Source organism: Cherax quadricarinatus, chromosome 14, assembly GCF_038502225.1.
Source record: "Cherax quadricarinatus isolate ZL_2023a chromosome 14, ASM3850222v1, whole genome shotgun sequence".
Classification (NCBI taxonomy): Eukaryota; Metazoa; Arthropoda; class Malacostraca; order Decapoda; family Parastacidae; genus Cherax; species Cherax quadricarinatus.
In genome coordinates, this window is record NC_091305.1 from 46,472,435 (window position 1) to 46,499,025 (window position 26,591).

At 43.2% G+C, this 26,591-nt stretch overlaps 1 protein-coding gene across 1 annotated transcript in view; it reads left to right on the forward strand.

Annotated features, from left to right (window-relative positions):
* Positions 1-503: 503 nt before the first annotated feature.
* Positions 504-26,591, forward strand: part of Icmt (isoprenylcysteine carboxylmethyltransferase ste14) — a 58,798-nt gene continuing 32,710 nt past the window's right edge. The window contains exon 1 of the mRNA XM_070084985.1: positions 504-771. Within this exon, the coding sequence (XP_069941086.1) occupies positions 565-771 (207 nt within the window). The 5' untranslated portion in view covers positions 504-564. The remainder of the gene's footprint in view (positions 772-26,591) is intronic.

A 26,591-nucleotide genomic window follows, 5' to 3' on the forward strand; every position in this document is an offset into this window, starting at 1 on the left:
CTTACGAAAACAGACAAAGCAAATGGGATAGTAATTATGAACAAGGTACATTACAGGGAAAAACTAAACATGATATTGGGAGACAGGGAAACTCAAGCGCCTCTTAAAGAACCTCAGCACCGGCATTGGTAGAGTGTAGAGGTGCTTACTCAAGGAGCGAGAGCCTAGCTGTGCCAATAAGGCCGAAGGTCTACCTGATCTAACCTGGGAATTTTATGTTCCTATTTCTCTTTGTGGAGGAAACTCTGTTTCCAGCCCATATTTGGGCAATATATATTTTTTCTGGAATTCCCGATTAGATATAAATATGTAAATAGTTTATCACCATTGTAGCTTTAGCTATAAAAACGTTGCTGCCCAGTCCCTTGACTAATTTTGTGCTTTTGTAATATTTTCACTACCGCCTCACGCGATGGGGTGTAGAGTACGTAATAAAATATTAAACTAACACCCATAAAGCAGAGTTCAATAATGAGTACGCTTTAGTAACCTTTACTAACCCCCTAACAAATGACAGGGTAAAGTTCAGTGGCGCTATAAACCTCCAACAAAAAGAAGGGGAAGATGATTCGCCAAGGACATATAAGCCTGCAGAGCTTTCTGTTAGGCCTGGGTATGTTGAGCTACTTCATACTGGCCTGTGGCAGCTGGTCGCCAGGCCTGGGCATCACTGTAGAATGGTTGAAGGAGAGACCCTGGGCCTACTGTGGAGGCTTCTACCTCCTGGTCAATATTATCATTGTCTTGATCTTCCGTGGTCTTGAATGGCAGGTAAGAATATTATTTGTGATGTACATAGTTTAGAAAACCACCAAGTTGAAGAATGAGACACTTGGGCAACATGTGGGAATATTTATTGTGGAAACATTTTGCCAGCTAGTGACTTCTTCAGTCCAATACAGAGAAGAATGGTGGAGGAAGAGGAGAGGCTTGAGGTAATCAGTCCCTCTGCCTGGCATTGTTGTCTTCAGTCCATCAGTCTTGAAAAAAAAGTACTTTTTTCAGGATTGATGGACTGAAGACATTCGGTACCTGACCAGCTGGGCTGTGGCTCGTACGTTGGATTGCGTGCAGCCAGCAGTAACAGCCTGGTTGATCAGGCTCTGATCCACCAGGAGGCCTGGTCACAGACCGGGCCGCGGGGGCGTTGACCCCCGGAACTCTCTCCAGGTAATCAATAGAAAACTTTATACTTATATAGTTATTTATTGTTAATTAATCATAGGTCTAGTGTAAGTCTGCCCAAAATGCTTTGCAGTTTATACCCATTGAACTAACTGTACTTTTTTTTATACATAATTTTTTTTATTTATATTATTAACCTGGAGGATTAGTAACCCAGGATTACCCAATAAAATTACCATCATCAGATTGGCTCATTTCCATTGGAGTGCTTTAATCTCTCTACTGCATTATGTAACACAGAAAAGAAGGCAAGACGGTGTTTCAGTGGAGCAGGTGTTAGTAATGAAGGGTGTTTCAGTGGAGCACGTGTTAGTAATGTAGGGTGTTTCAGTGGAGCAGGTGTTAGTAATGTAGGGTGTTTCAGTGGAGCAGCTGTTAGTAATGAAGGGTGTTTCAGTGGAGCAGGTGTTAGTAATGAAGGGTGTTTCAGTGGAGCAGGTGTTAGTAATGTAGGGTGTTTCATTGGAGCAGGTGTTAGTAATGAAGGGTGTTTCAGTGGAACAGGTGTTGGTAATGAAGGTTGCTTCAGTGGAGCAGGTGTTAGTAATGAAGGGTGTTTCAGTGGAGCAGGTGTTAGTAATGAAGGGCGTTGAAGTGGAGCAGGTGTTAGTAATGTAGGGTGTTTCATTGGAGCAGGGTGTTAATAATGAAGGGTGTTTCAGTGGAGCAGGTGTGGGTAATGAAGGGTGTTTCAGTGGAGCAGGTGTTAGTAATGAAGGGTGTTTCAGTGGAGCAGGTGTGGGTAATGAAGGGTGTTTCAGTGGAGCAGGTGTTAGTAATGAAGGGTGTTTCAGTGGAGCAGGTGTTAGTAATGTAGGGTGTTTCATTGGATCAGGTGTTAGTAATGAAGGGTGTTTCAGTGGAGCAGGTGTTAGTAATGTAGGGTGTTTCAGTGGAGCAGGTGTTAGTAATGTAGGGTGTTTCAGTGGAGCAGGTGTTAGTAATGAAGGGTGTTTCAGTGGAGCAGGTGTTAGTAATGAAGGGTGTTTCAGTGGAGCAGGTGTTAGTAATGTAGGGTGTTTCATTGGAGCAGGTGTTAGTAATGAAGGGTGTTTCAGTGGAGCAGGTGTTAGTAATGAAGGGTGTTTCAGTGGAGCAGGTGTTAGTAATGAAGGGTGTTGAAGTGGAGCAGGTGTTAGTAATGTAGGGTGTTTCATTGGAGCAGGGTGTTAATAATGAAGGGTGTTTCAGTGGAGCAGGTGTGGGTAATGAAGGGTGTTTCAGTGGAGCAGGTGTTAGTAATGAAGGGTGTTTCAGTGGAGCAGGTGTGGGTAATGAAGGGTGTTTCAGTGGAGCAGGTGTTAGTAATGAAGGGTGTTTCAGTGGAGCAGGTGTTAGTAATGTAGGGTGTTTCATTGGAGCAGGTGTTAGTAATGTGGGGTGTTTCAGTGGAGCAGGTGTGGGTAATGAATGGTGTTTCAGTGGAGCAGGTGTTAGTAATGAAGGGTGTTTCAGTGGAGCAGGTGTGGGTAATGAAGGGTGTTTCAGTGGATCAGGTGTGGGTAATGAAGGGTGTTTCAGTGGAGCAGGTGTGGGTAATGAAGGGTGTTTCAGTGGAGCAGGTGTTAGTAATGAAGTGTGTTTCAGTGGAGCAGGTGTTAGTAATGAAGGGTGTTTCAGTGGAGAAGGTGTGGGTAATGAAGGGTGTTTCATTGGAGCAGGTGTTAGTAATGAAGGGTGTTTCAGTGGAGCAGGTGTTAGTAATGAAGGGTGTATCAGTGGAGCAGGTGTTAGTAATGTAGGGTGTTTCATTGGAGCAGGTGTTAGTAATGTGGGGTGTTTCAGTGGAGCAGGTGTGGGTAATGAAGGGTGTTTCAGTGGAGCAGGTGTTAGTAATGAAGGGTGTTGCAGTGGAGCAGGTGTTAGTAATGAAGGGTGTTTCATTGGAGCAGGTGTGGGTAATGAAGGGTGTTTCAGTGGAGCAGGTGTTAGTAATGAAGGGTGTTTCAGTGGAGCAGGTGTGGGTAATGAAGGGTGTTTCAGTGGAGCAGGTGTTAGTAATGAAGGGTGTTTCAGTGGAGCAGGTGTTAGTAATGTAGGGTGTTTCATTGGAGCAGGTGTTAGTAATGTGGGGTGTTTCAGTGGAGCAGGTGTGGGTAATGAAGGGTGTTTCAATGGAGCAGGTGTTAGTAATGAAGGGTGTTGCAGTGGAGCAGGTGTTAGTAATGAAGGGTGTTTTAGTGGAGCAGGTGTTAGTAATGTAGGGTGTTTCAGTGGAGCAGGTGTTAGTAATGTAGGGTGTTTCAGTGGAGCAGGTGTGGGTAATGAAGGATGTTTCAGTGGAGCAGGTGTTAGTAATGTAGGGTGTTTCAGTGGAGCAGGTGTGGGTAATGTAGGGTGTTTCAGTGGAGCAGGTGTTAGTAATGTAGGGTGTTTCAGTGGAGCAGGTGTGGGTAATGAAGGGTGTTTCAGTGGAGCAGGTGTTAGTAATGTACGGTGTTTCAGTGGAGCAGGTGTGGGTAATGAAGGGTGTTTCAGTGGAGCAGGTGTTAGTAATGAAGGGTGTTTCAGTGGAGCAGGTGTTAGTTATGTAGGGTGTTTCAGTGGAGCAGGTGTTAGTAATGTAGGGTGTTTCAGTGGAGCAGGTGTTAGTAATGTGGGGTGTTTCAGTGGAGCAGGTGTGGGTAATGAAGGGTGTTTCAGTGGAGCAGGTGTTAGTAATGAAGGGTGTTTCAGTGGAGCAGGTGTTAGTAATGAAGGGTGTTTCAGTGGAGCAGGTGTTAGTAATGAAGTGTGTTTCAGTGGAGCAGGTGTTAGTAATGAAGGGTGTTTCAGTGGAGAAGGTGTTAGTAATGAAGGGTGTTTCAGTGGAGCAGGTGTTAGTAATGAAGGGTGTTTCAGTGTGATCAGGTGTTAGTAATGAAGGGTGTTTCATTGGAGTAGGTGTTAGTAATGAAGGGTGTTTCAGTGGAGCAGGTGTTAGTAATGAAGGGTGTTTCAGTGGAGCAGGTGTTAGTAATGAAGGGTGTTTCAGTGGAGCAGGTGTTAGTAATGAAGGGTGTTTCAGTGGAGCAGGTGTTAGTAATGAAGGGTGTTTCAGTGTGAGCAGGTGTTAGTAATGAAGGGTGTTTCATTGTAGTAGGTGTTAGTAATGAAGGGTGTTTCAGTGGAGCAGGTGTTAGTAATGAAGGGCATTTCAGTGGAGCAGGTGTTAGTAATGAAGTGTGGTTCAGTGGAGTAGGTGTTAGTAATGAAGGGTGTTTCAGTGGAGAAGGTGTTAGTAATGAAGGGTGTTTCAGTGGAGCAGGTGTTAGTAATGAAGGGTGTTTCAGTGGAGCAGGTATTGGTAATGAAGGGTGTTTTAGTGGAGCAGGTGTTAGTAATGAAGGGTGTTTCAGTGGAACAGGTGTTAGTAATGAAGGGTGTTTCAGTGTAGCAGGTGTTAGTAATGAAGGGTGTTTCAGTGGAGCAGGTGTTAGTAATGATAGGTGTTTCAGTGGAGCAGGTGTTGGTAATGAAGGGTGTTTCAGTGGAGCAGGTGTTAGTAATGATAGGTGTTTCAGTGGAGCAGGTGTTAGTAATGAAGGGTGTTTCAGTGGAGCAGGTGTTAGTAATGAAGGGTGTTTCAGTGGAGCAGGTGTTGGTAATGAAGGGTGTTTCAGTGGAGCAGGTGTTAGTAATGATAGGTGTTTCAGTGGAGCAGGTGTTAGTAATGATAGGTGTTTCAGTAGAGCAGGTGTTAGTAATGATAGGTGTTTCAGTGGAGCAGGTGTGAGTAATGAAGGGTGTTTCAGTGGAGCAGGTGTGAGTAATGTAGGGTGTTTCAGTGTGAGCAGGTGCTAGTAATGAAGGGTGTTTCAGTGGAGCAGGTGTGAGTAATGTAGGGTGTTTCAGTGTGAGCAGGTGTTAGTAATGAAGGATGTTTCGGTGGAGCAGGTGTGAGTGATGTAGACACAGAGGTATGGGAATTTTTGGGAAACAAAGGGGTTGCAGTGCTAGGGATGAAGAGAATAAGAATCACTAAGATATGTTAGAAAAACTTTCAGAAAGCTAGATACCTCATAATATAATTACTAGTAAAAACAAGGAAATTGGTCTACAATCAAAGTGAGACAGAAGACAGAAGCAAGGCATCAACCATACAAATAACCAGAGGGCAAGAAATGTAATAGATGAACTAAGATTAATTGGTTTCATCTGAAGAATTGGAACATACCTTCTGGATGTCACATACAGAGGTATAAATTTTTCGACACTGATGTAGTCAACAGGAAAGGGCGTAGAATTGCTATGTATGTTATTGAAAAATTAAATTTTTTGCATCAGAAACAATATGCAGTGGAACCTTGGTACTCAAAACTTAATTCGTTCCAGAAGGCTGTTTGAGTGCCAATTTGTTCAAATAAGGAATAATTAATAATAATTTTTCATCTCTATTGTGACTCTAACCAATTTTCTTTTTGGCTGGCTGTTATCACTAATCATCTTAGACCTCATGGTGACTTATTTTATACAAATAATTTAAAAAACACCAAAAAATGCAAAGAAACATGAAATAGTTTACAGCGAAGTTCAGCAGAGTTTTGCAGTGAGCGAGAGCTGCAGGGAGACTGACATACATTGTTTGGTCAAGTTCCGTGCAAACAGTCGACTGTTGAGCATCTTTTTTTTTACCAAACAATGCATTCCAATACTGAATTGTTCAAGTTGGGAGCTGTTTGAGTACCGAAGTACTACTGTATAAGCAGAAGGGACAAACACAGATTCTGGCTGCAGTTTCTTGAAGGGTATGAAAAGCTAATCTAAGGTGTGATCTACAGACCCTCCAAACCTAAATGGTGACCATAGTAAACTTTTATCGGATGAAATTGCAAAGGCATCTAAGATTCCAAAATACAGTTTTAATTGGAGATTCTAACCTTAACTAAATTAATTGTAGCAATTTGGTAGGAAATCTAGAGTCTAGCAGTTTCCTAGAAATAATCCAGGACTACTTTTTTAAAACAGTTTGTATCAGAACCATCTAGGATTCTAGAGGAAACAGCCTGCTTGACTTGGTTCTGACAGACAAGGAATCTCTAATAAATGAGGAGTTTGGAGACAGTTTCAATATCTCATGGAATTATAATAATGATATCAAAGTCAAGGTCCCCAAGTTTTGTGCTCCAGAGTATATGGGCCTAAGGGATTAAAGGGATTACATGGGTAGTGTAGACTGGAGTATGCTGACTTGGAATTATCAGGAGTGTGTCCAGAAAAACAACAGCAGTGGCTGTCAATATGACTTTTTCCAAAGTGTTGTTCAAATTGCTCATGCTGCATTTATTCCTAAAAGATAAATTAGATCAAATATAAATAACCCTAAATGGATGAGCAATAGATTAAATTATCTCTTGAGTGAAAAGAGAATCATTTATAAGTGAATCAACAGTGGAGAGGGAACACCTTATGGAACAATTCTGGTCAGTTTACTGTTAGTTACAGAGAAATGTGTACCATTTCTAACAAGTATTTCCTCTCAGTACACAAGAGGATACAAATGAAATCCTAAAGTAAATAATTATACAGGCCAGGAAAAGAATAATGCTAGATTGAAGTCACTAGTGACATAGTCCTGTGACAACTAAGATAGAGTGAAACTAAACAAGTCACCTACCCCTGGCATGCTGTTTTCAAGGGTTCTCAAGAGGAACTTGGCTATCCATTACCTGGTGTCTTTATCACATCATTACAAATGGGTATATTGGGTTAGTGGAATATGGCAAATGTAATACCCATTTACAAGGCTGAAATAGGTCCTTATCTTCAAATTATAGACAATCAGCCTAATCTTAGTTCTGAGAAACTTGATGGAATCAGTAATTGCAGATGCAGTTCAATCACTTGAAAGATACAGTTTGATCAGTGAACCATATCATGGTTTTGTGAATTTACTAACCTTTTTTTCACTAAGGTATTTAGTAGCCCAAGATAAAGATGATATGTATAGTATTTAGTAAGGCCTTTGATAGAATTCTGCACAGGAGACTCACGAAGAAAGTAGCAGGAAAAATTATCTTTTGAACTGAGTTCAGGCTGACAGATAAGCAGCAAAGAGAGTGCATAAATGGGGAGAAATAAGAATGGGACCTATTACAAGTGTGCAACAGTCTGTATTGGCACCCTTGTTCAGTCTATGTAAATGACATACACAATGGGATAAATAGTGACATAAATAAGCTTGCCAGTGACACTAAAATAGGCTGTCAGATAATTTCTGTTGAGGACACTAGAAAGCTACAAGATAACCTGGAGAGGTTAATGTTGTGGTCTAAGAAGTGGTAGATGCAGTTCAATGTGGACAAATGCAAGATTCTAATCTTAGGGAAAAAATAACTGACAATTATAAGGTAAACTAGATGTACTTCAGTTGCTGTATGATCTGAGAAAGGTATCCTCATATTGCATAACCCCCAATTCTCTGTACCTCAGTGCATGTGATTAAAATAGTGCAATGTGGCATAAGTTTGTAATGCAGTTAAATATCAACACTGATGATTTGAAGCAAAACAGAAAGGGCATTTGCAAGGTATAAACAAGCCCTATCTAATTTAAACCTCACATTAAGAATCACTAAATTGTAGAGGCATTCTCATATGCTATCTCGGAGACCTAGACTCTGAAAACAGGAAAGCCAATCCTACAGGTAAGGTCCCTCTTACACCCCCCAGTCTGTTTTGTGGGTTCTTACTAGGTCTGCTGCAATTCTTGGGATGCTCTAAACCATGACCATGCATTTTTGGTTATATTTTGTTATGTACTAGATATTGGGTACAACTTTGATTTGTGTGTGTGTGTGTGTGTGTGTGTGTGTACTCACCTATTTGTACTCACCTATTTGTGGTTGCAGGGGTCGAGTCCTAGCTCCTGGCCCCGCCTCTTCACCGGTTGCTACTAGGCCCTCTCTCTCCCCGCTCCATGAGCTTTATCAAACCTCGTCTTAAAACTGTGTATGGTTCCTGCCTCCACTACGTCATTTTCTAGGCTATTCCACTGCCTTACAACTCTATGACTGAAGAAATACTTCCTACTATCTCTCTGACTCATTTGTGTCTTCAACTTCCAATTGTGGCCTCTTGTTTCTGTGTCCCCTCCCTGGAACATCCTGGCTTTGTCCACCTTGTCTATTCCACGCAGTATTTTATATGTTGTTATCATGTCTCCCCTGACCCTCCTGTCCTCCAGTGTCGTCAGGCCGATTTCCCTTAGTCTTTCTTCATAGGACATTCCCCTTAGCTCTGGAACTAACCTTGTGGCAAACCTTTGTACTTTATCTAGTTTCTTGACGTGCTTTATCAAGTGCGGGTTCCAAACAGGTGCTGCATACTCCAGTATGGGCCTGACATACACGGTGTACAGTGTCTTGAATGATTCCTTACTAAGGTATCGGAATGCTGTTCTCAGGTTTGCCAGGCGCCCATATGCTGCAGCAGTTATCTGATTGATGTGTGCTTCCGGAGACGTGCTCGGTGTTATACTCACCCCAAGATCTTTCTCCTTGAGTGAGGTTTGCAGTCTTTGGCCGCCTAGCCTATACTCTGTCTGTGGTCTTCTGTGCCCTTCCCCTATCTTCATGACTTTGCATTTGGCAGGATTAAATTCGAGAAGCCATTTGCTGGACCAGGTGTCCAGTCTGTCCAGGTCTCTTTGAAGTCCTGCCTGGTCCTCATCAGATTTAATTCTCCTCATTAACTTCACATCATCTGCAAACAGGGACACTTCTGAGTCTAACCCTTCCATCATGTCGTTCACATATACCAAAAATAGCACTGGTCCTAGGACCGACCCCTGTGGGACCCCGCTCGTCACAGGTGCCCACTGTGATACATCATTACGTACCATGACTCGTTGTTGCCTCCCTGTCAGGTATTCTCTGATCCATTGCAGTGCCCTTCCTGTTATGTGCACCTGATGCTCTAGCTCTGCACTAATCTCTTGTGAGGAACTGTGTCAAAGGCCTTCTTGCAGTCCAAGAAGATGCAATCAACCCACCCCTCTCTCTCGTGTCTTACTTCTGTTATTTTATCATAAAACTCCAGAAGGTTTGTGACGCAGGATTTGCCTTCCGTGAATCCGTGCTGGTTGACATTTATACTCTTGTTCCGTTCCAGGTGCTCCACCACTCTCCTCCTGATAATCTTCTCCATAATTTTGCATACTATACACGTCAATGACACAGGTCTATAGTTTAGTGCCTCTTTTCTGTCTCCTTTTTTAAAAATGGGAACTACATTTGCCGTCTTCCATACCTCAGGCAGTTGCCCAGTTTCCAGGGACGTGTTGAAGATTGTGGTAAGTGGCACGCACAACATATCTGCTCCCTCTCCAAGGACCCACGGGGAGATGTTGTCCGGTCCCATTGCCTTTGAGGTATCGATGTCCCTTAGCAGTTTCTTCACCTCCTCCTCATCTGTATGTATGTCGTCCAACACTTGTTGGTGTATTCCTTGCTGGTGTCCCCATCTGGTCTGTCCCCCCAGAGTCCTTCCTGTCTCTACTGTAAATACTTCCTTAAATCTCGTGTTGAGCTCCTCACATACCTCTTGATCGTTTCTTGAGAGTTCTTGTGTGTGTGTGTGTGTGTGTGTGTGTGTGTGTGTGTGTGTGTGTGTGTGTGTGTGTGTGTGTGTGTGTGTGTGTGTGTGTGTGTGAATGTGTGTGTGTGAGTGTGTGTGAGTGTGTGTGTGTGTGTGTGTGTGTGTGTGTGAGAGTGTGAGTGTGTGTGTGTGTGTGTGTGTGTGTGTACTCACCTATATGTGGTTGCAGAGGTCGAGTCATAGCTCCTGGCCCCGCCTCTTCGCTGGTCGATACTAATTCACTCTCTCCCTGCTCCATGATATTTGTCATACCTCTTCTTAAAGCTATTTATGGAACTTGCTTCCATTACTTCACTCTCCAGATTATTCCAGTTCCTGACAACCCTAAGACTTAAGAAATACTTCCTAACATCCCTATGACTCATCTGGGTTTTCAGTTTCCAATTGTGACCCCTTGTTTCTGTATCCCATCTCTGAAACATTCAATCCTTGTCCACCTTGTCAATGCCTCTTAGTATTTTATACATTGTTATCATGTCCCCTCTATCCCTCCTATCCTCTAGTGTCATCAGGTTGAGTTCCCTTAACCCTTTCAGGGTCCGTCCCGTAGATATACGGCTTCACGTTGAGTGTCCAAACCATAGATCTACGCCAAAATTCTAGCGCCGTCAAATTTAGCGCGAAAACGCTCATAGGCCTACATGTGAGAGAACTGGTCTGCGTGGTGGGTGTGCGCCATAAACAAAAAATCTAGGCGCCCGCATAGCATTGTGGGAACGCCGGCTCAGTTACCCTTGTTCACCATGCCTCGTTGCAAGTCAGCTCTCACTCCCCGGAAAATTGGGACTCTCCTCTTCCTGTCTGATAGTTCTGACAGTGATGGAAGTGGAAATGAAGACGAATTCTACGGCTTTGATCAGTTAGTGACCGAAAAGAATGACCAGGATATCGATAATAGTGCAGAAAACCCTGACGATCCTCAACCTTCTACCTCTGGTGTGGGCACTCGTGACTCACGGTCGGTTGTTCCTCAATGCAAGGGAAAACTAATATTTTCACGTGGCCAGGCCTCTGACTTCAGTAATGATGATGATAGTGACGTGGATTGTGATTTTATTGCTCTTGATGATCATTCGAGTAGTGATAGTGAGGAATCATATTCACCAGTGAAGCGTCGGTATGTTCGCCGCCGCATGCGCTCGGGTAGTGTACTCTATGCTGTGCTCAGGGGACGGAGTACATCCAGGAGTACATCCCGTGGCCCTACACCAGTTTTAGGTAGTGATAGTGAGGATGATGTGGCTACACTTGGCATGGATAGACCACAGGCATCAGTGGATGGTGTTAGTGGTGATGGTAGTGGCACCGCCATGCGTGACTCACCAGCCCATGCTGGGACCCACGCTGCTGACTCGTCAGTTCAAAGACAAAGCGGAGCGTCAGCCACCAGCCCACCACAACCACAACCACCCGCACAACCAGCCTATGATGTCCAGTATCCACCAGCAAACCATATGTGGGATTGGCAGCAAAATCCCAATTTTGTTCCCAAGCCTCACCACTTTGATGACTCTCAAAGTGGAATTCTACCTACTTGTCCCCTTGGAACCACGGCCAATGAACTGGAATTCTTTGAATTATTCTTTGACCAGCCATTGATGGAAACTATTGTCAGGGAAAGTAATAAGCATTTTGAGTACACCATGGCAAATACGATCTTATCACCACAGTCAAGACTACACAGGTGGAAAGAGACGACTGTTGCAGAAATGTATTTGCTTTTTGCAACAATGATGCTTATGCCTCATGTGTATAAGCATAATATAAAAGCATACTGGTCCACAGATCGGCTAATTTCTACCCCGGTCTTCAGTGAAATCATACCAGTGAACAGGTTTATCTTACTCTTACGTATGTTGCACTTTCTGACAAAACCAGGCCTGACAGAAGTGACAGGTTATACAAGATTAGAAATGTTTTCATGTATCTCAAACAAAAGTTCAGCATATACTTTTATCCATTCAAGAATCTTGTAATTGATGAGTCTTTGATTTTGTTCAAAGGTAGACTGTCATTCAAGCAGTACATACCGAGCAAGAGGAAATGCTTTGGTATAAAACTGTTTGTACTCTGTGATTGTGACAGTGGCCTGGTGTTGGATATTGTTGTATACACGGGTAGTAAAACATTGAAAGATACCAAGATGTTATTGGGTATCTCAGGTGACGTAGTGAGAAACATGATGGCACCTTATCTTGGTAAGGGGCATACATTATATACCGATAACTGGTACACAAGCCCATTACTCAGTGATTTCATGCGAGTGAACAAGACAGATGTGTGTGGCACAGTGCATTCTAATTGTAAACATATGCCCAGGCTCAACGCAGGTGCTTGTGGTGATAACGTGCAGGTGTTTACTGCCAATGACATCATGGCATTACGGTGGCATGACAAACGAGATGTCACATTGTTGACAACCATTCACCGTAATGAAATGCAAGACAGTGGCAAAGTTGATCGAGTGACTAATGAACGTATTCGAAAACCAGTGACAGTGATTGATTATACACAAAACATGCGCTTGGTTGACAAATGTGACATGCAGATTGGTTTTGTTGACTGTGTTCGTAAGAGTTACAAGTGGTACATGAAACTTTTCTTCCATCTCATGGACATTTCAATGCTCAATGCATATAATATGTACCAAATAAAGACTGGCAACAGACCACCGTATGGTGAATTTTGTTTGTCTGTTGTCAGACAACTCATAATGAAGTACCAGGTAAGAACACCTGCTATACAACAAGGTCCTCGAATTCCTCAGGATATACCCAAGCGTTTGAGGAGGGAAGGTGATCATTTCATAATACAACTTCCTTCAACTCAGAACAAATTTGCTCAGAAGAGATGCATCGTCTGTGCACAAACAAAACGACGGCAACAAAGATGCAAAGACACTCGGTTTATGTGTGAGGAATGTAAGGTGCCTGTGTGCATGGTGCCTTGTTTCAAGGAGTTCCACAAGCTCCAGCAGTTCTAAAACCATGTCCAGTGATTGTAAATATGTAAATATATGATAGAACATTAGTATTATACAAGATTTGTGCATGTTTATTGTACAGTGGACCCCCGCATAACGATTACCTCCGAATGCGACCAATTATGTAAGTGTATTTATGTAAGTGCGTTTGTACATGTATGTTTGGGGGTCTGAAATGGACTAATCTACTTCACAATATTTCTTATGGGAACAAATTCGGTCAGTACTGGCACCTGAACATACTTCTGGAGTGAAAAAATATCGTTAACCGGGGGTCCACTGTAATAAACAAGAGTGGTAAACAATAATATGATAATAACTTTAGTGCGGTTATTGTGTTCAATAGAGTGAATTTATATATATACATTATATACAGTATTGGTCTCTCAGGCCCCAAATGTTAGTAGGAATAGAAAAAAATTGGAAAAGAAAAGAAAAAATGTAAAAACCGCAAAATAATGTAATGCGCGTATGTGGAATTTGTCGATGTTGCCGCCACCACATCATTTTTTTTGTCTTATTACCTTCACAAAAATATGCTCTTTAATTCTGTAAGAAAAATATATTTTTTTTTTTTTTCAAAATTTCTTGGACACTGGAGCACCACTTCAGATTTTGGCCTTGGACCCTGAAGGGGTTAACCTCTCATAAGACACCCCTCAGTTCCGGGACTAATTGTGTTGCAAATTTTTGCAGTTTCTCCAATTTCGTGACGTGTTTGACTAAGTGAGGGTTCCGTACTGGCGCTGCATATTCCAGTATAGGCTTTATGTACACTGTGTACAATGTCGTGAATGACTCCTTACTCAGATGTCTAAACACCAATCTCAGGTTTGCCAATCTCCCATATGCTGCAGCAGTTATTTGATTGATGTGTGCCTCAGGGGACATGTTTATTATAATGCTTACCCCAAGATCCTTTTCTTTAACTAACGTTTGCAGCTGTTGGTTTTCTAACCTGTACTCCATCTGCGGTCTTCTGTGTCCTTCCCTAATCTTCATGACCTTACACTTATTGGGGTTAAACTCCAGGAGCCATTTGTTGGACCATACTTGTAGTTTGTTCAAATCCCCTTGTAATCTTAACTGATCCTTGCCCACTTGTATTCTCCTCATCAGTTTCACATCATCAGCGAACAGTGACACTTCTGAATCTATTCCTTCCACCATGTCATTCACGTATACAAGAAACAGCACCGGGCCTAGGACTGAACCTTGTGGAGCCCCACTCCGACACTTCAGCACGTACCAACACACGTTGTTTCCTTCCTGTCAGGTATTCCCTGATCCATTGCAGTACTTTCCCCTTTATTCCTGCCTGCTCCTCTAATTTTTGCACCAGTCTCTTGTGTGGTACTGTGTCAAAAGCCTTCTTGCAACCTAAAAAGATGCAATCTACCCATCCCTCTCTCTTCTGTCTTACTTCTGTTACCTTATCGTAGAACTCAAGTAAATTTGTGACACAGGATTTCCCATCTCTGAAGCCGTGCTGACTGTCATGTATGAGCCCAACCTTTTCAATGTGTTCCACTACTTTTCTCCTGATAATCTTTTCCATGACTTTACATACTATACAAGTCAGTGACACTGGTCTGTAGTTTAATGCTGCCTGTCTGTCCCCTTTCTTAAAAATTGGAACTACATGTGCTGTCTTCCATGCCTCAGGCAACTGCCCTGTTTCGATAGATTTACTGAAGATTGCTGCTAATGGCACACACAGTTACTCTGCTCCCTCTCTCAGTATCCATGGAGATATGTTATCTGGGCCCACCGCCTTTGAGGTATCGAGTTCGTCTAGCAGTTTCTTCACCTCTACCTTGGTTATGTATATTGTGTCCAGCGCCTGCTGGTGCACCCTACCTCCACAGTTTGCTGGAAGCATTCCTGACTCTATTGTGAATACTTCTTTAAATCTTTTGTTTAGTTCATCACATACTTCTTGGTCACTCTTCGTGAGCTCCCCTCCTTCTTTCCTCAGCCTGATTACCTGGTCCTTGACTGTTGTTTTTCTCCTAATGTGACTGTATAACAACTTTGGTTCAGATTTGGCTTTTGATGCTATGTCGTTCTCGTATTGCCTCTGGGCCTCTCTCCTTATCCTTGCATATTCATTTCTGGTTCTTCTGCTCAGCTCCTTGTTTTCTTGAGTCCTTTGCCTTCTATACCTTTTAAATGCTCTAGCACACTTGGCTTTGGCCACTTTACACCTCCAATTAAACCATGGGCTCACTCTGGTCTTACCATTTTTTTCTGTTGCCCTTTGGTATGAACCTTTCCTCTGCCTCCCTGCACTTAGTGGTTACTATTTCCATCATTTCATTTACTGTCTTTCCATCTAGTTCTCTTTCCCACTGCACTTCATGCAGGAAACTTCTCATTCCTATGTAGTCCCCTTTTTTAAAGTTTGGTTTCTCTCTTTGTTCTCGTGCTGCTGCATTCTCCACTTTTAACTCGACAAGATATTCAAAACTCAGGACATCATGATCACTAGTGCCAAGGGGTCTTTCGTGAGTGATATCCCTTATGTCTGAACTATTCAAGGTGAATATGAGATCCAGCCTTGCTGCAACATCCTCTCCTCTCTCTCTCTGGTTGTATTCCTAACATGTTGATGCATGAAGTTCTCCAATACAGTCTCCAACATCTTAGCCCTCCATGTTTCTGGTCCCCCATGTGGCTCTAGGTTTTCCCAGTCAATCTCTTTATGATTGAAATCCCCCATTATAAGCAATTTTGTCCTACCCATATGAGCCCTCCTGGCCACTTCAGCTAGTGTATCCACCGTTGCCCTATTGCGCACATCATACTCTTCTCTTGTTCTCCTGTTGTTAAGTGGTGGGTTATACATCACTGCTATCATTGCCTTTGGACCACCAGTCTGAAGTGTTCCTACAATGAAGCTGTTTGTTTCCCTTCTTTCCATTCCTCCCATCTCCTCAAAACTCCACTGTTTTTTATGAGCAATGCTACTCCTCCCCTTCCTCTGTTCTCTCTGTCTTTCCTCATAATCTGATATCCAAGTGGAAAAATTGCATCTGTTATCATCCCTGTAAGTTTTGTCTCTGTTAGTGCTATGATGTCAGGTGATGCATCAATGATGCGTTCTTGCCACTCTTCACTCTTATTTGTTATTCCATCTGCATTGGTGTACCATACCTTTAGCTTCCTTTCCATTACTATATTTTGGGAGATGGAAGAGGAAGGTACAGGCTGGGAGGGTGGGAGGCAGGGCACAATATTATGGGAGGCTGCTGTGATTGTGGAATTAGTGCTTGGGGGGTTGTGGCTATGGAGTGAGGTTCGTTTCTGTTTACTGTGTTTGGTTGATATGTGGTGACAGGGGATGAGAGGTTTCTGTAAGCATTTGTGTTTGATGTTCCCCCAAAGGCTGAGTTTTCCTGTCTTTCGTTGCCTGTCCTGTCTCTCTTTCCTTCCACTGGTTCTGTCTGGCTCTCATTTTCAGTTGTTCCCTTTCCTTTCGTGTTCTGTCTCGATTTAGGAACACTTTTTGATAATCTGGAAAGCCCTTTAACAGTGGTTTATGTTGTAGTATCCTGTTCCTTACCACATCTGTCTTGAATGTCAATCTGATTGGTCAATTTTTTTCCCTCGAATACCCCCAAAGTCTGTGAAAATTTTCTACCTGAGAAATGTCCCCCTCTCCTGTTATTGCAATGATGTTCTTAATCTCTGTTTTCTTCCAATGCTTTCTTTCATCATAGGTCTACCCTTCAGCCTCCTGAAGCCCATGAATAATTATTGACCTCTCCTCCTCTTCCCATTTCTTTTCCCTCTGTATCTCTGGATCTGATTTAAGCATCTCCTTTGCTGTTTCCCTAATCATCTCCCAGACACCATGATGGAATGATATTACTGCTGCAAAAGACTGCTTAGATCCATCCCCTCCTTCAGTCCCCTCGCTGCCTGCTGATGTTCCCATTTCAGTCATCTTGCTCCTTTCAGACCTCATCTTTAGATCCTGCTTCAGCACATCCATTTCTTCCTCCAATCTCTGTATCTTTGCCTCAGCTACTACAGCTCGTGATTCCCACTTCTTGCCCTCTGCAGATATTTGCTCTAACATGTTATTGCAAAGCTCGTTTAACCTTTTCTCCCATTGTTGTTCCATTTTGTTCTTGAGCCGTTCTACCCATTCTTCCTTTTCCGACCAGCCATCATCAGTTCCCTTGCCTTTACGTCCTCCCTTTTGAGAGCCCACTTTGTTTTTATCCTATTGGGATGTTCTAGCTGCTTCAGCTTATAAAAATGTGTGTGTGGTGGGGGGATTTATGAGCTAATGTGTTAGGTTAGGTTTGTGTGTGTGTGTGTGTGTGTGTACTCACCTATTTGTGGTTGCAGGGGTCGAGTCATAGCTCCTGGCCCCGCCTCTTCACTGATTGCTACTAGGTCCTCTCTCTCCCTGCTACATGAGCTTTATCATACCTCGCCTTAAAACTATGTATGGTTCCCGCCTCCACTACTTCACTTTCTAGACTATTCCATGACTTGACTACTCTATGACTGAAGAAATACTTCCTAACATCCCTTCGATTCATCTGAGTCTTCAACTTCCAATTGTGATCTCTTGTGTCTGTGTCCCATCTCTGGAACATCCTGTCTTTGTCCACCTTGTCTATTCTGCGCAGTATTTTATATGTCGTTATCATGTCTCCCCTGACCCTCCTGGCCTCCAGTGTCGTCAGGCCGATTTCCCTCAACCTTTCTTCGTAGGACAATCCCCGTAGCTCTGGGACTAGTCTTGTTGCAAACCTTTGCACTTTCTCTAATTTCTTGACGTGCTTGACTAGGTGTGGATTCCAAACTGGTGCTGCATACTCCAGTATGGGCCTGACGTAAATGGTATACAGGGTCTTGAACGACTCCTTACTGAGGTATCGGAACGCTATCCGTAGGTTTGCCAGGCGCCCGTATGCTGCAGCAGTTATCTGATTTATGTGCGCCTCAGGAGATATGCTCGGTGTTATACTCACCCCCAGATCTTTTTCCTTGAGTGAGGTTTGCAGTCTTTGGCCATCTAAAGTATATTGTGTCTGCGGTCTTCTTTGCCCTTCCCCAATCTTCATGACTTTGCATTTGGCAGGGTTAAACTCAAGGAGCCAGTTGCTGGACCAGGCTTGCAGCCTGTCCAGGTCTCTTTGTAGTCCTGCCTGATCCTCATCCGATTTGATTCTTCTCATTAACTTCACATCATCTGCAAACAAGGACACTTCTGAGTCTATCCCTTCCGTTATGTCGTTCACATATACCAAGAACAGCACAGGTCCTAGGACTGACCCCTGTGGAACCCCGCTTGTCACAAGCGCCCACTCTGACACCTCGTCACGTACCATGACTCGTTGTTGCCTCCCTGTCAGGTATTCTCTGATCCATTGCAGTGCCTTTCCTGTTATGTGTGCCTGATCTTCTATCTTTTTCAGTAACCTCTTGTGAGGAACTGTGTCGAAGGCCTTTTTGCAGTCCAAAAAAATGCAGTCGATCCACCCCTCTCTCTCTTGTCTTACTTCTGTCACCTTGTCATAAAACTCTAGTAGATTTGTGACACAGGATTTTCCTTCCCTGAAACCATGCTGGTTGTCAATTATACACTTGTTTCTTTCCAGGTGCTCCACCACTCTCCTCCTGATGATCTTCTCCATGACCTTGCATACTATACACGTTAGTGATACAGGTCTGTAGTTTAGTGCCTCATGTCTGTCTCCCTTTTTAAAAATTGGGACTACATTTGCCATCTTCCATACCTCAGGGAGTTGCCCAGTTTCAAATGATGTGTTGAAGATCTTTGTTAATGGCACACACAATATCTCTGCTCCCTCTTTAAGGACCCACGGAGAGATGTTGTCTGGTCCCACCGCCTTTGAGGTGTCAAGTTCGCATAGCAGCTTCTTCACTTCCTCCTTGGTTATATGTACCTCATCCAGCACTTGCTGGTGTACCCCCCTGTTCTGATTTCCTGGAGTCCTACTGGTTTCCACTGTAAATACTTCTTTAAATCTCGTGTTGAGCTCCTGACATACCTCTCGGTCGTTGCTTGTGAATTCCCCATCACCCTTCCTCAGTCTGATTACCTGGTCCTTGACGTTGTTTTCCTCCTGATGTGGCTGTACAACAGCTTCGGGTCAGTCTTGACTTTCGATGCTATGTCATTTTCATATTGTCGCTGAGCCTCCCTTCTTATCTGTGCATATTCATTTCTGGCTCTTCGGCTAATCTCTTTATTTTCCTGAGTTCTCTGTCTTCTGTACCTTTTCCATTCTCTAGTACACCTAGTTTTTGCCTCCCTACACCTTTGGGTGAACCAAGGACTCGTTCTGTTCTTCCCATTATTTCTGTTTCCCTTGGGAACAAACCTCTCCTCTGCCTCCTTGCATTTTGTTGCCACATAGTCCATCATTTCTTGTACTGGTTTTCCTGTCAGTTCCCTCTCCCACTGAATGTTTTGAAGGAAGTTCCTCATGCCTGAGTAGTTCCCCCTTTTGTAGTCTGGTTTTTCCCATCCTATTCCTGCTACTCTCTCCACTTGGAGCTCAACTATGTAGTCGAAGCACAGAACCACATGATCACTAGCTCCCAGGGGCCTTTCATACAAGATATCCTCGATGTCTGAACTACTCAAGGTGAATACAAGGTCCAGTCTTGCTGGTTCATCTTCTCCTCTCTCTCTGGTAGTGTCTCTAACATGTTGATGCATGAGGTTTTCCAGTACTACATCCATCATCTTGGCTCTCCATGTTTTGGAACCCCCATGGGGCTCCAGGTTTTCCCAGTCAATCTCCTTGTGATTGAAATCACCCATAACTAGTAACTTTGCTCCCCCCACGTGTGCTCTCCTGGCCACCTCGGCTAGTGTGTCGACCATGGCTCTGTTGCTCTCATCGTATTCTTCTCTTGGTCTCCTGCAGTTCTGTGGTGGGTTGTACATTACTGCAATTATCACCTTATGTCCCTCAGACTGGATTGTTCCTACTAAGTAGTCCCTTTCACCCATGCCATCCATTCCTTCCATTTTCTCAAAACCCCACTGGCTTTTAATGAGCAGTGCAACTCCTCCCCCTCTCCTCCCTCTGTCTTTCCTGAAGATTTGATATCCGGGTGGAAAGATTGAATCTGTTATTATTCTGGTGAGTTTTGTTTCTGTGAGTGCTATTATGTCTGGGGATGTCTCCTTGATTCTTTCGTGCCACTCCTCATACTTATTTGTTATTCCATCTGCATTTGTATACCATACCTTCAACTTCTTTTCTAAGACTGTGGTCTGGGAGGTGTATTGGGGTTGGGGAAGTGGGAGACCTGATAAGGAACTATGGGTGGTTGCTGTGGGGGTGGAGTTTGTAATGTAGTGGGTGGGGGCATTGGATATGGCATGGGTGTTGTGGTTTAGAGTGTTTGGCTGCACTGGGGTTGACCTGGTTGGGAGGCTTCTATAGGAAGCTGTGAGGGAGGTTGTATTTGATCTTCCTGTGTCTGGGATCTCCTGTCTGTCTTCTCCATCCCCTCTCTTTCCTCCTTTCGCCTTTGTACCATCTCTCTCAGTTTCCGCCTTTCGTCTTGTGTTCTGTCGCGGTCGAGATACACCTTCCTGTATCCCGGCATGTCCCTTAATCGTGCTTTTTCCTGCAGTATCCTGTTCCGAGTCGATTCTGCCTTGAAGGTCACTTTCACTGGCCGGTTTTTTTTTTTTACAAACCCCCCTATTCTCCGAAAATTTTCCAGCTGGGTCATGTCGTCTTCTCCGATTACTTTCATGATGCTTTCAATTGCTTTTTTTTCCCCTTGTTTTCTTGCTTCATATGTTTCCCCTTCAACTTCCTGTAGCCCATACACAAAGACTGACCTCACCCTTTCATTCTCCCACTGCATATCCCTGTGTATCCCCTCATTCAATTTGATTTCCTCCATTGCAGCTTTCCTTTCTTCAGCTTCACTAGCTACTGTACATGGGCTCAGGGGCCTGTCATTTTCCCATCTCGGCTTTCCCTGGGCTCTGTTGTGGTCTTTTAGGGCCTCCACATATAGCTTAGCTCTTTCATTTACTACAGTCTCCACTGATAGAGCTTCTACATGCAGTTTTGCTCCTCCTTTCCCTACAGTCCCCTTATTTGTGGCTGAGGTAGCGGTCTCTGTTGTCAATCCCATAATGTTCTTTAGTTCTTTAGGCTGTTTCAGATTTTCCAGTTCCTCTTCTAAACTCTGTATCCTGGCCTCTGCTGCTTTGACTTTCACCTCCCACTTCCTGCTTTCCATGTCTATCCTCTCTTCCATTCTCATGCTAAGTTCTTCTAGTTTCTTTTCCCATTCTTGTTCCCTTTTTGTGAGCTCTGCTGCCCAATCTTCCTTTGCAGTTTCCTCCTCCTGTCCCTTGGGTTTTCTTGTTGCTCTCTGGCAACCCATTTTTGTTTTATCCTGATTGCCTCAGAGTGGGAAACCTATGTAATTCTGTATGTTAGGTTAGTATTGTATATGTCAGATTGTGGGGGGGGAGGTAGAGGAGGAACTGTGGCTATATAGGAGAGTAGTGGGGAGGGGGAGTGGGAAGGAGAGTGAAGCAAGTGGGTAAGTGGGTGAGGGAGAGGTGGGGAGGGGGAGGGTGAAAGAGGGAGGGGAGGGATCAGGTGAAGGAGTGAGATGTCGGTGGGGGAGGGGGGGAGTGTATGTGTGTCTGGCAATATGTGTGTGTGTGTGTTGTGTGTTGTGTGTGTGTTGCGTGTGTGTGTGGGGAGGGGTGGGTGTGTGGGTGGGTGTGTGGGTGGGTGTGTGTGGGTGTGTGTGGGTGTGTGTGGGTGTGTGTGTGTGTGTGTGTGTGTGGGTGTGTGTGGGTGTGTGTGGGGGTGTGTGGGTGGGTGGGTGTGGGTGGGTGTGTGGGTGTGTGGGTGTGTGTGTGTTTGGGTGTGTTTGGGTGTGTGTGGGTGTGTGTGGGGGTGTGTGGGTGGGTGGGTGTGGGTGGGTGTGTGGGTGTTTGGGTGGGTGTGTGGGTGGGTGTGTGGGTGGGTGGGTGTGTGGGTGGGTGGGTGGGTGGGTGTGTGGTTGGGTGTGTGGGTGTGTGTGTGGGTGGGTGTGTGGGTGGGTGTGTGGTTGGGTGTGTGGTTGGGTGTGTGGGTGGGTGTGTGTGGGTGTGTGTGGGTGTGTGTGGGTGTGTGGGTGGGTGTGGGTGTGTGGGTGTGTGTGGGTGTGTGTGGGTGTGTGTGGGTGTGCGTCGCACACTAGGCTACGCTACTCTTTTGAAGATTATAAAAAAAAATTTCACAATCAATTCCTTATTATATGCACTAATATATACTATATAATATTAATTGCGTACACTTGTGTTTGTGTGTGTGTGTGTTTACTAGCTTGTCGTTCTTTGAAAAAGAGGGGGGGGGGTTACGTTAACACTATTTGTTATTGTTGTTGGTTCACCGGTACTCTCCCGGCCCAGATCTCCGCACACTAGGCTACTTTACTTTTTGAAGATTATAGGATTATTTTTTCTCACTCAATTCCTTATTATTATATACTAATGTTTATTATAACAATAATTATGGGTGCACACGTGTGTTTGTATGTGCGTACTTGTTTACTAGCTTGTCCCTCAGAAAAACGGGGGGGGGGGGGGTTCACTAGGCTACACAACTCTTCTGGAGTTTACCTGGCGATATTTAGATAATTTACTAACCACTATCTATCTCCTGATACTGAAATAGGGAGAGAGAGATGGTATAGCATACAACCAGCAGGGCGAGACACTTGAGACTTTAGACACTAACCAAAATTAACCACAAATAGGCAAGTGATGTCGTCTGCACAACAATGGAGGTTCCTGCTGGTCGTCTATCAACTCCTTCAATTTTGTAACTCCTTCAGGAACTTTATCATGCATTCAAGTTTTTATTTTCTTTTTCTTTTAAGACTTGGTATTCCCTCTTTTTTCTTTAGTACAGTATTATGGTCATAACAAGTCTGATGATGTTAGCTACATTCACAACACCAACAGCTGGGGATTGACTATTTTTTCTTACTTTCAGTATTTACTTAATCACTCTTTTATGACCTTATCACTACACTGCTGCTATAATCAACCAACATATGTATTTGTTAATATTTCAGATCACACCGTTAACCCAATTAACTGTTTGGATATTTTGTGTCAACACTGCGGCCAGTAGCCTGATCAGCTGAGTGCTACCCTCCCTCACTCAAATTTCATTCAAATTTAAATTGTAAAATTCTTGATCCTATCACATTATTCGCACTCTTGAAAGCTATTACACTCTTGTAGGTATGTTCACTGATTCACTCACGTACGATGACCGCTAATAATATCTTAGGACAGCCACTAGAACGCTAAATCCTGGGAGCACTATTTAGCGATACTGCTTCACGTGTGTGTGTGTGTGTGTGTGTGTGTGTGTGTGTGTGTGTGTGTGTGTGTGTGTGTGTGTGTGTGTGTGTGTGTGTGTGTGTATGTATATGTATGTATGAATGTGTGTGTGTGTATGTGTGTGCATGTATGTGTGTATGTGTATGTGTGTGTATGTATGTGTGTGTGTATGTGTATGTGTATGTGTGTGTGTGTGTGTGTATGTGTATGTGTGTGTGTATGGGTGTGTATGTGCGTGCGCGTGTGCGTGCTACTCTTTTGAAGATTATAAAAAAATTTTCACAATCAATTCCTTATTAACCCTTTCAGGGTCCGTCCTGTAGATCTACGGCTTTACATTCATGGTCCAAACTGTAGATCTATGTCATGAGCTCAGCTCACTATGATAAACTGTGAGTGGTGCATTTGGGCCTAGATATGTGAGAATACATCTATGTGGTATGTGTGCACCACATAAAACAGATCCTGCAGCACACTGTGTATAATGAGAGAAAAAACTGAAATCATGATTTTTCGATTAAAACAGTGACTTTGCAGTGTTTTGTCGTATGTTTTTTATAGTTGTATTTGCGATTTCTTGGTCTCATTTGATAGAATGGAAGACATATTACAGAAATAGAGATGATTTTGATTGGTTTTAGCACTGGAAATGGCTTGAAACTGAGCTCAAAGTAGCAGAAATGTTAAATTTTTGCTGATATTCAAGAGTAAACAAACGACCTCACACGTCTAATACACGCCAGCTGGTGGGTTTAATATGCATTCACAAATATGGTGATGATATTTATACAATTATTACAGTATTGCATAACAGTAAATCTTCTATTTTTTGGTGTGAATAAAAATTCATTATGTGAATAAAAAATCAAAATGGAATTTATTTGTAAAGCCTCAAAACGTAACTAATGAACAGAGGAAATGTTAGTTTAGTTCCAGGAATACCTACATTGTTTATTCTGGACCCTATTTTGAAATTGGAATATTTTGAACTTTGTGTTAAATTGGCCAAATTAACAATTTCCGATCACTTTAATTTGTAGTTGAAACAGTTGACTTGGCGATTTCTTGTGCTCAATCGATAGAATAGAAGTAATACTAGTGAAATAGCTAAGAATTTGGTTGACTGGAATAATGTAATTGGCCTAAAATAGGAGTCAAAGTCGGCAAAATCGCCGATTCGTAAATATCACTGACACATCAAAATTCGCGAGAGCATAATTTCGTCAATTTTCCATCAAATTTCGTACTTTTTGTTTTATTACCTTCACGAAAAGATTCTCTACCATTTCATAAGAAAAAATAACAAATTTTTTTTGAAAATTCTTGGACACTGGGGCACCACTTCAGATTTGGGCCTTGGACCTTGAAGGGGTTAATATACACTAATATATACTATATAATATTTACTGTGTACACTTGTGTTTGTGTGAGTGTGTGTTTACTAGCGTGTCGTACTTTGAAAAAGAGGGGGGGGGTCATGTTAACAAACTATTGTTATTGTTCTTGGTTCACCGGTACTCTCCTGGCCCGGATCTTTGCACACTAGGCTACGTTACTTTTTTGAAGATTATAGGATTATTTCTCACTCAATTCCTTATTAATGTATACTAATATTTTTTTTTTTTTTTTTTTTTTTTTTATCACACTGGCCGATTCCCACCAAGGCAGGGTGGCCCGAAAAAGAAAAACTTTCACCATCATTCACTCCATCACTGTCTTGCCAGAAGGGTGCTTTACACTACAGTTTTTAAACTGCAACATTAACACCCCTCCTTCAGAGTGCAGGCACTGTACTTCCCATCTCCAGGACTCAAGTCCGGCCTGCCGGTTTCCCTGAACCCCTTCATAAATGTTACTTTGCTCACACTCCAACAGCACGTCAAGTATTAAAAACCATTTGTCTCCATTCACTCCTATCAAACACGCTCACGCATACCTGCTGGAAGTCCAAGCCCCTCGCACACAAAACCTCCTTTACCCCCTCTCTCCAACCTTTCCTAGGCCGACCCCTACCCCGCCTTCCTTCCACTACAGACTGATACACTCTTGAAGTCATTCTGTTTCGCTCCATTCTCTCTACATGTCCGAACCACCTCAACAACCCTTCCTCAGCCCTCTGGACAACAGTTTTGGTAATCCCGCACCTCCTCCTAACTTCCAAACTACGAATTCTCTGCATTATATTCACACCACACATTGCCCTCAGACATGACATCTCCACTGCCTCCAGCCTTCTCCTCGCTGCAACATTCATCACCCATGCTTCACACCCATATAAGAGCGTTGGTAAAACTATGCTCTCATACATTCCCCTCTTTGCCTCCGAGGACAAAGTTCTTTGTCTCCACAGACTCCTAAGTGCACCACTCTCTCTTTTTCCCTCATCAATTCTATGATTCACCTCATCTTTCATAGACCCATCCGTTGACACGTCCACTCCCAAATATCTGAATACATTCACCTCCTCCATACTCTCTCCCTCCAATCTGATATTCAATCTTTCATCACCTAATCTTTTTGTTATCCTCATAACCTTACTCTTTCCTGTATTCACCTTTAATTTTCTTCTTTTGCACACCCTACCAAATTCATCCACCAATCTCTGCAACTTCTCTTCAGAATCTCCCAAGAGCACAGTGTCATCAGCAAAGAGCAGCTATGACAACTCCCACTTTGTGTGTGATTCTTTATCTTTTAACTCCACGCCTCTTGTCAAGACCCTCACATTTACTTCTCTTACAACCCCATCTATAAATATATTAAACAACCACGGTGACATCACACATCCTTGTCTAAGGCCTACTTTTACTGGGAAATAATTTCCCTCTTTCCTACATACTCTAACTTGAGCCTCACTATCCTTGTAAAAACTCTTCACTGCTTTCAGTAACCTACCTCCTACACCATACACTTGCAACATCTGCCACATTGTCCCCCTATCCACCCTGTCATACGCCTTTTCCAAATCCATAAATGCCACAAAGACCTCTTTAACCTTATCTAAATACTGTTCACTTGTATGTTTCACTGTAAACACCTGGTCCACACACCCCCTACCTTTCCTAAAGCCTCCTTGTTCATTTGCTATCCTATTCTCCGTCTTACTCTTAATTCTTTCAATAATAACTCTACCATACACTTTACCAGGTATACTCAGCAGACTTATCCCCCTATAATTTTTGCACTCTCTTTTATCCCCTTTGCCTTTATACAAAGGAACTATGCATGCTCTCTGCATGCATGGTGAACACATGTGTTTGTATGTGCGTACTTGTTTACTAGCTTGTCGCTGTCAGAAAGATGGGGGGATCACTAGGCTACACAACTCTTCTGAAGATATTTAGATAATTTACTAAATATTGTCAGGGTTACCACTATCTATCTCCTGGCACTGAAAGTTAGGGAGAGTGATGGTATAGCATACAACCAGCAGGGTGAGACACTGAGACTTTAGACACTAACCAAAATTAAC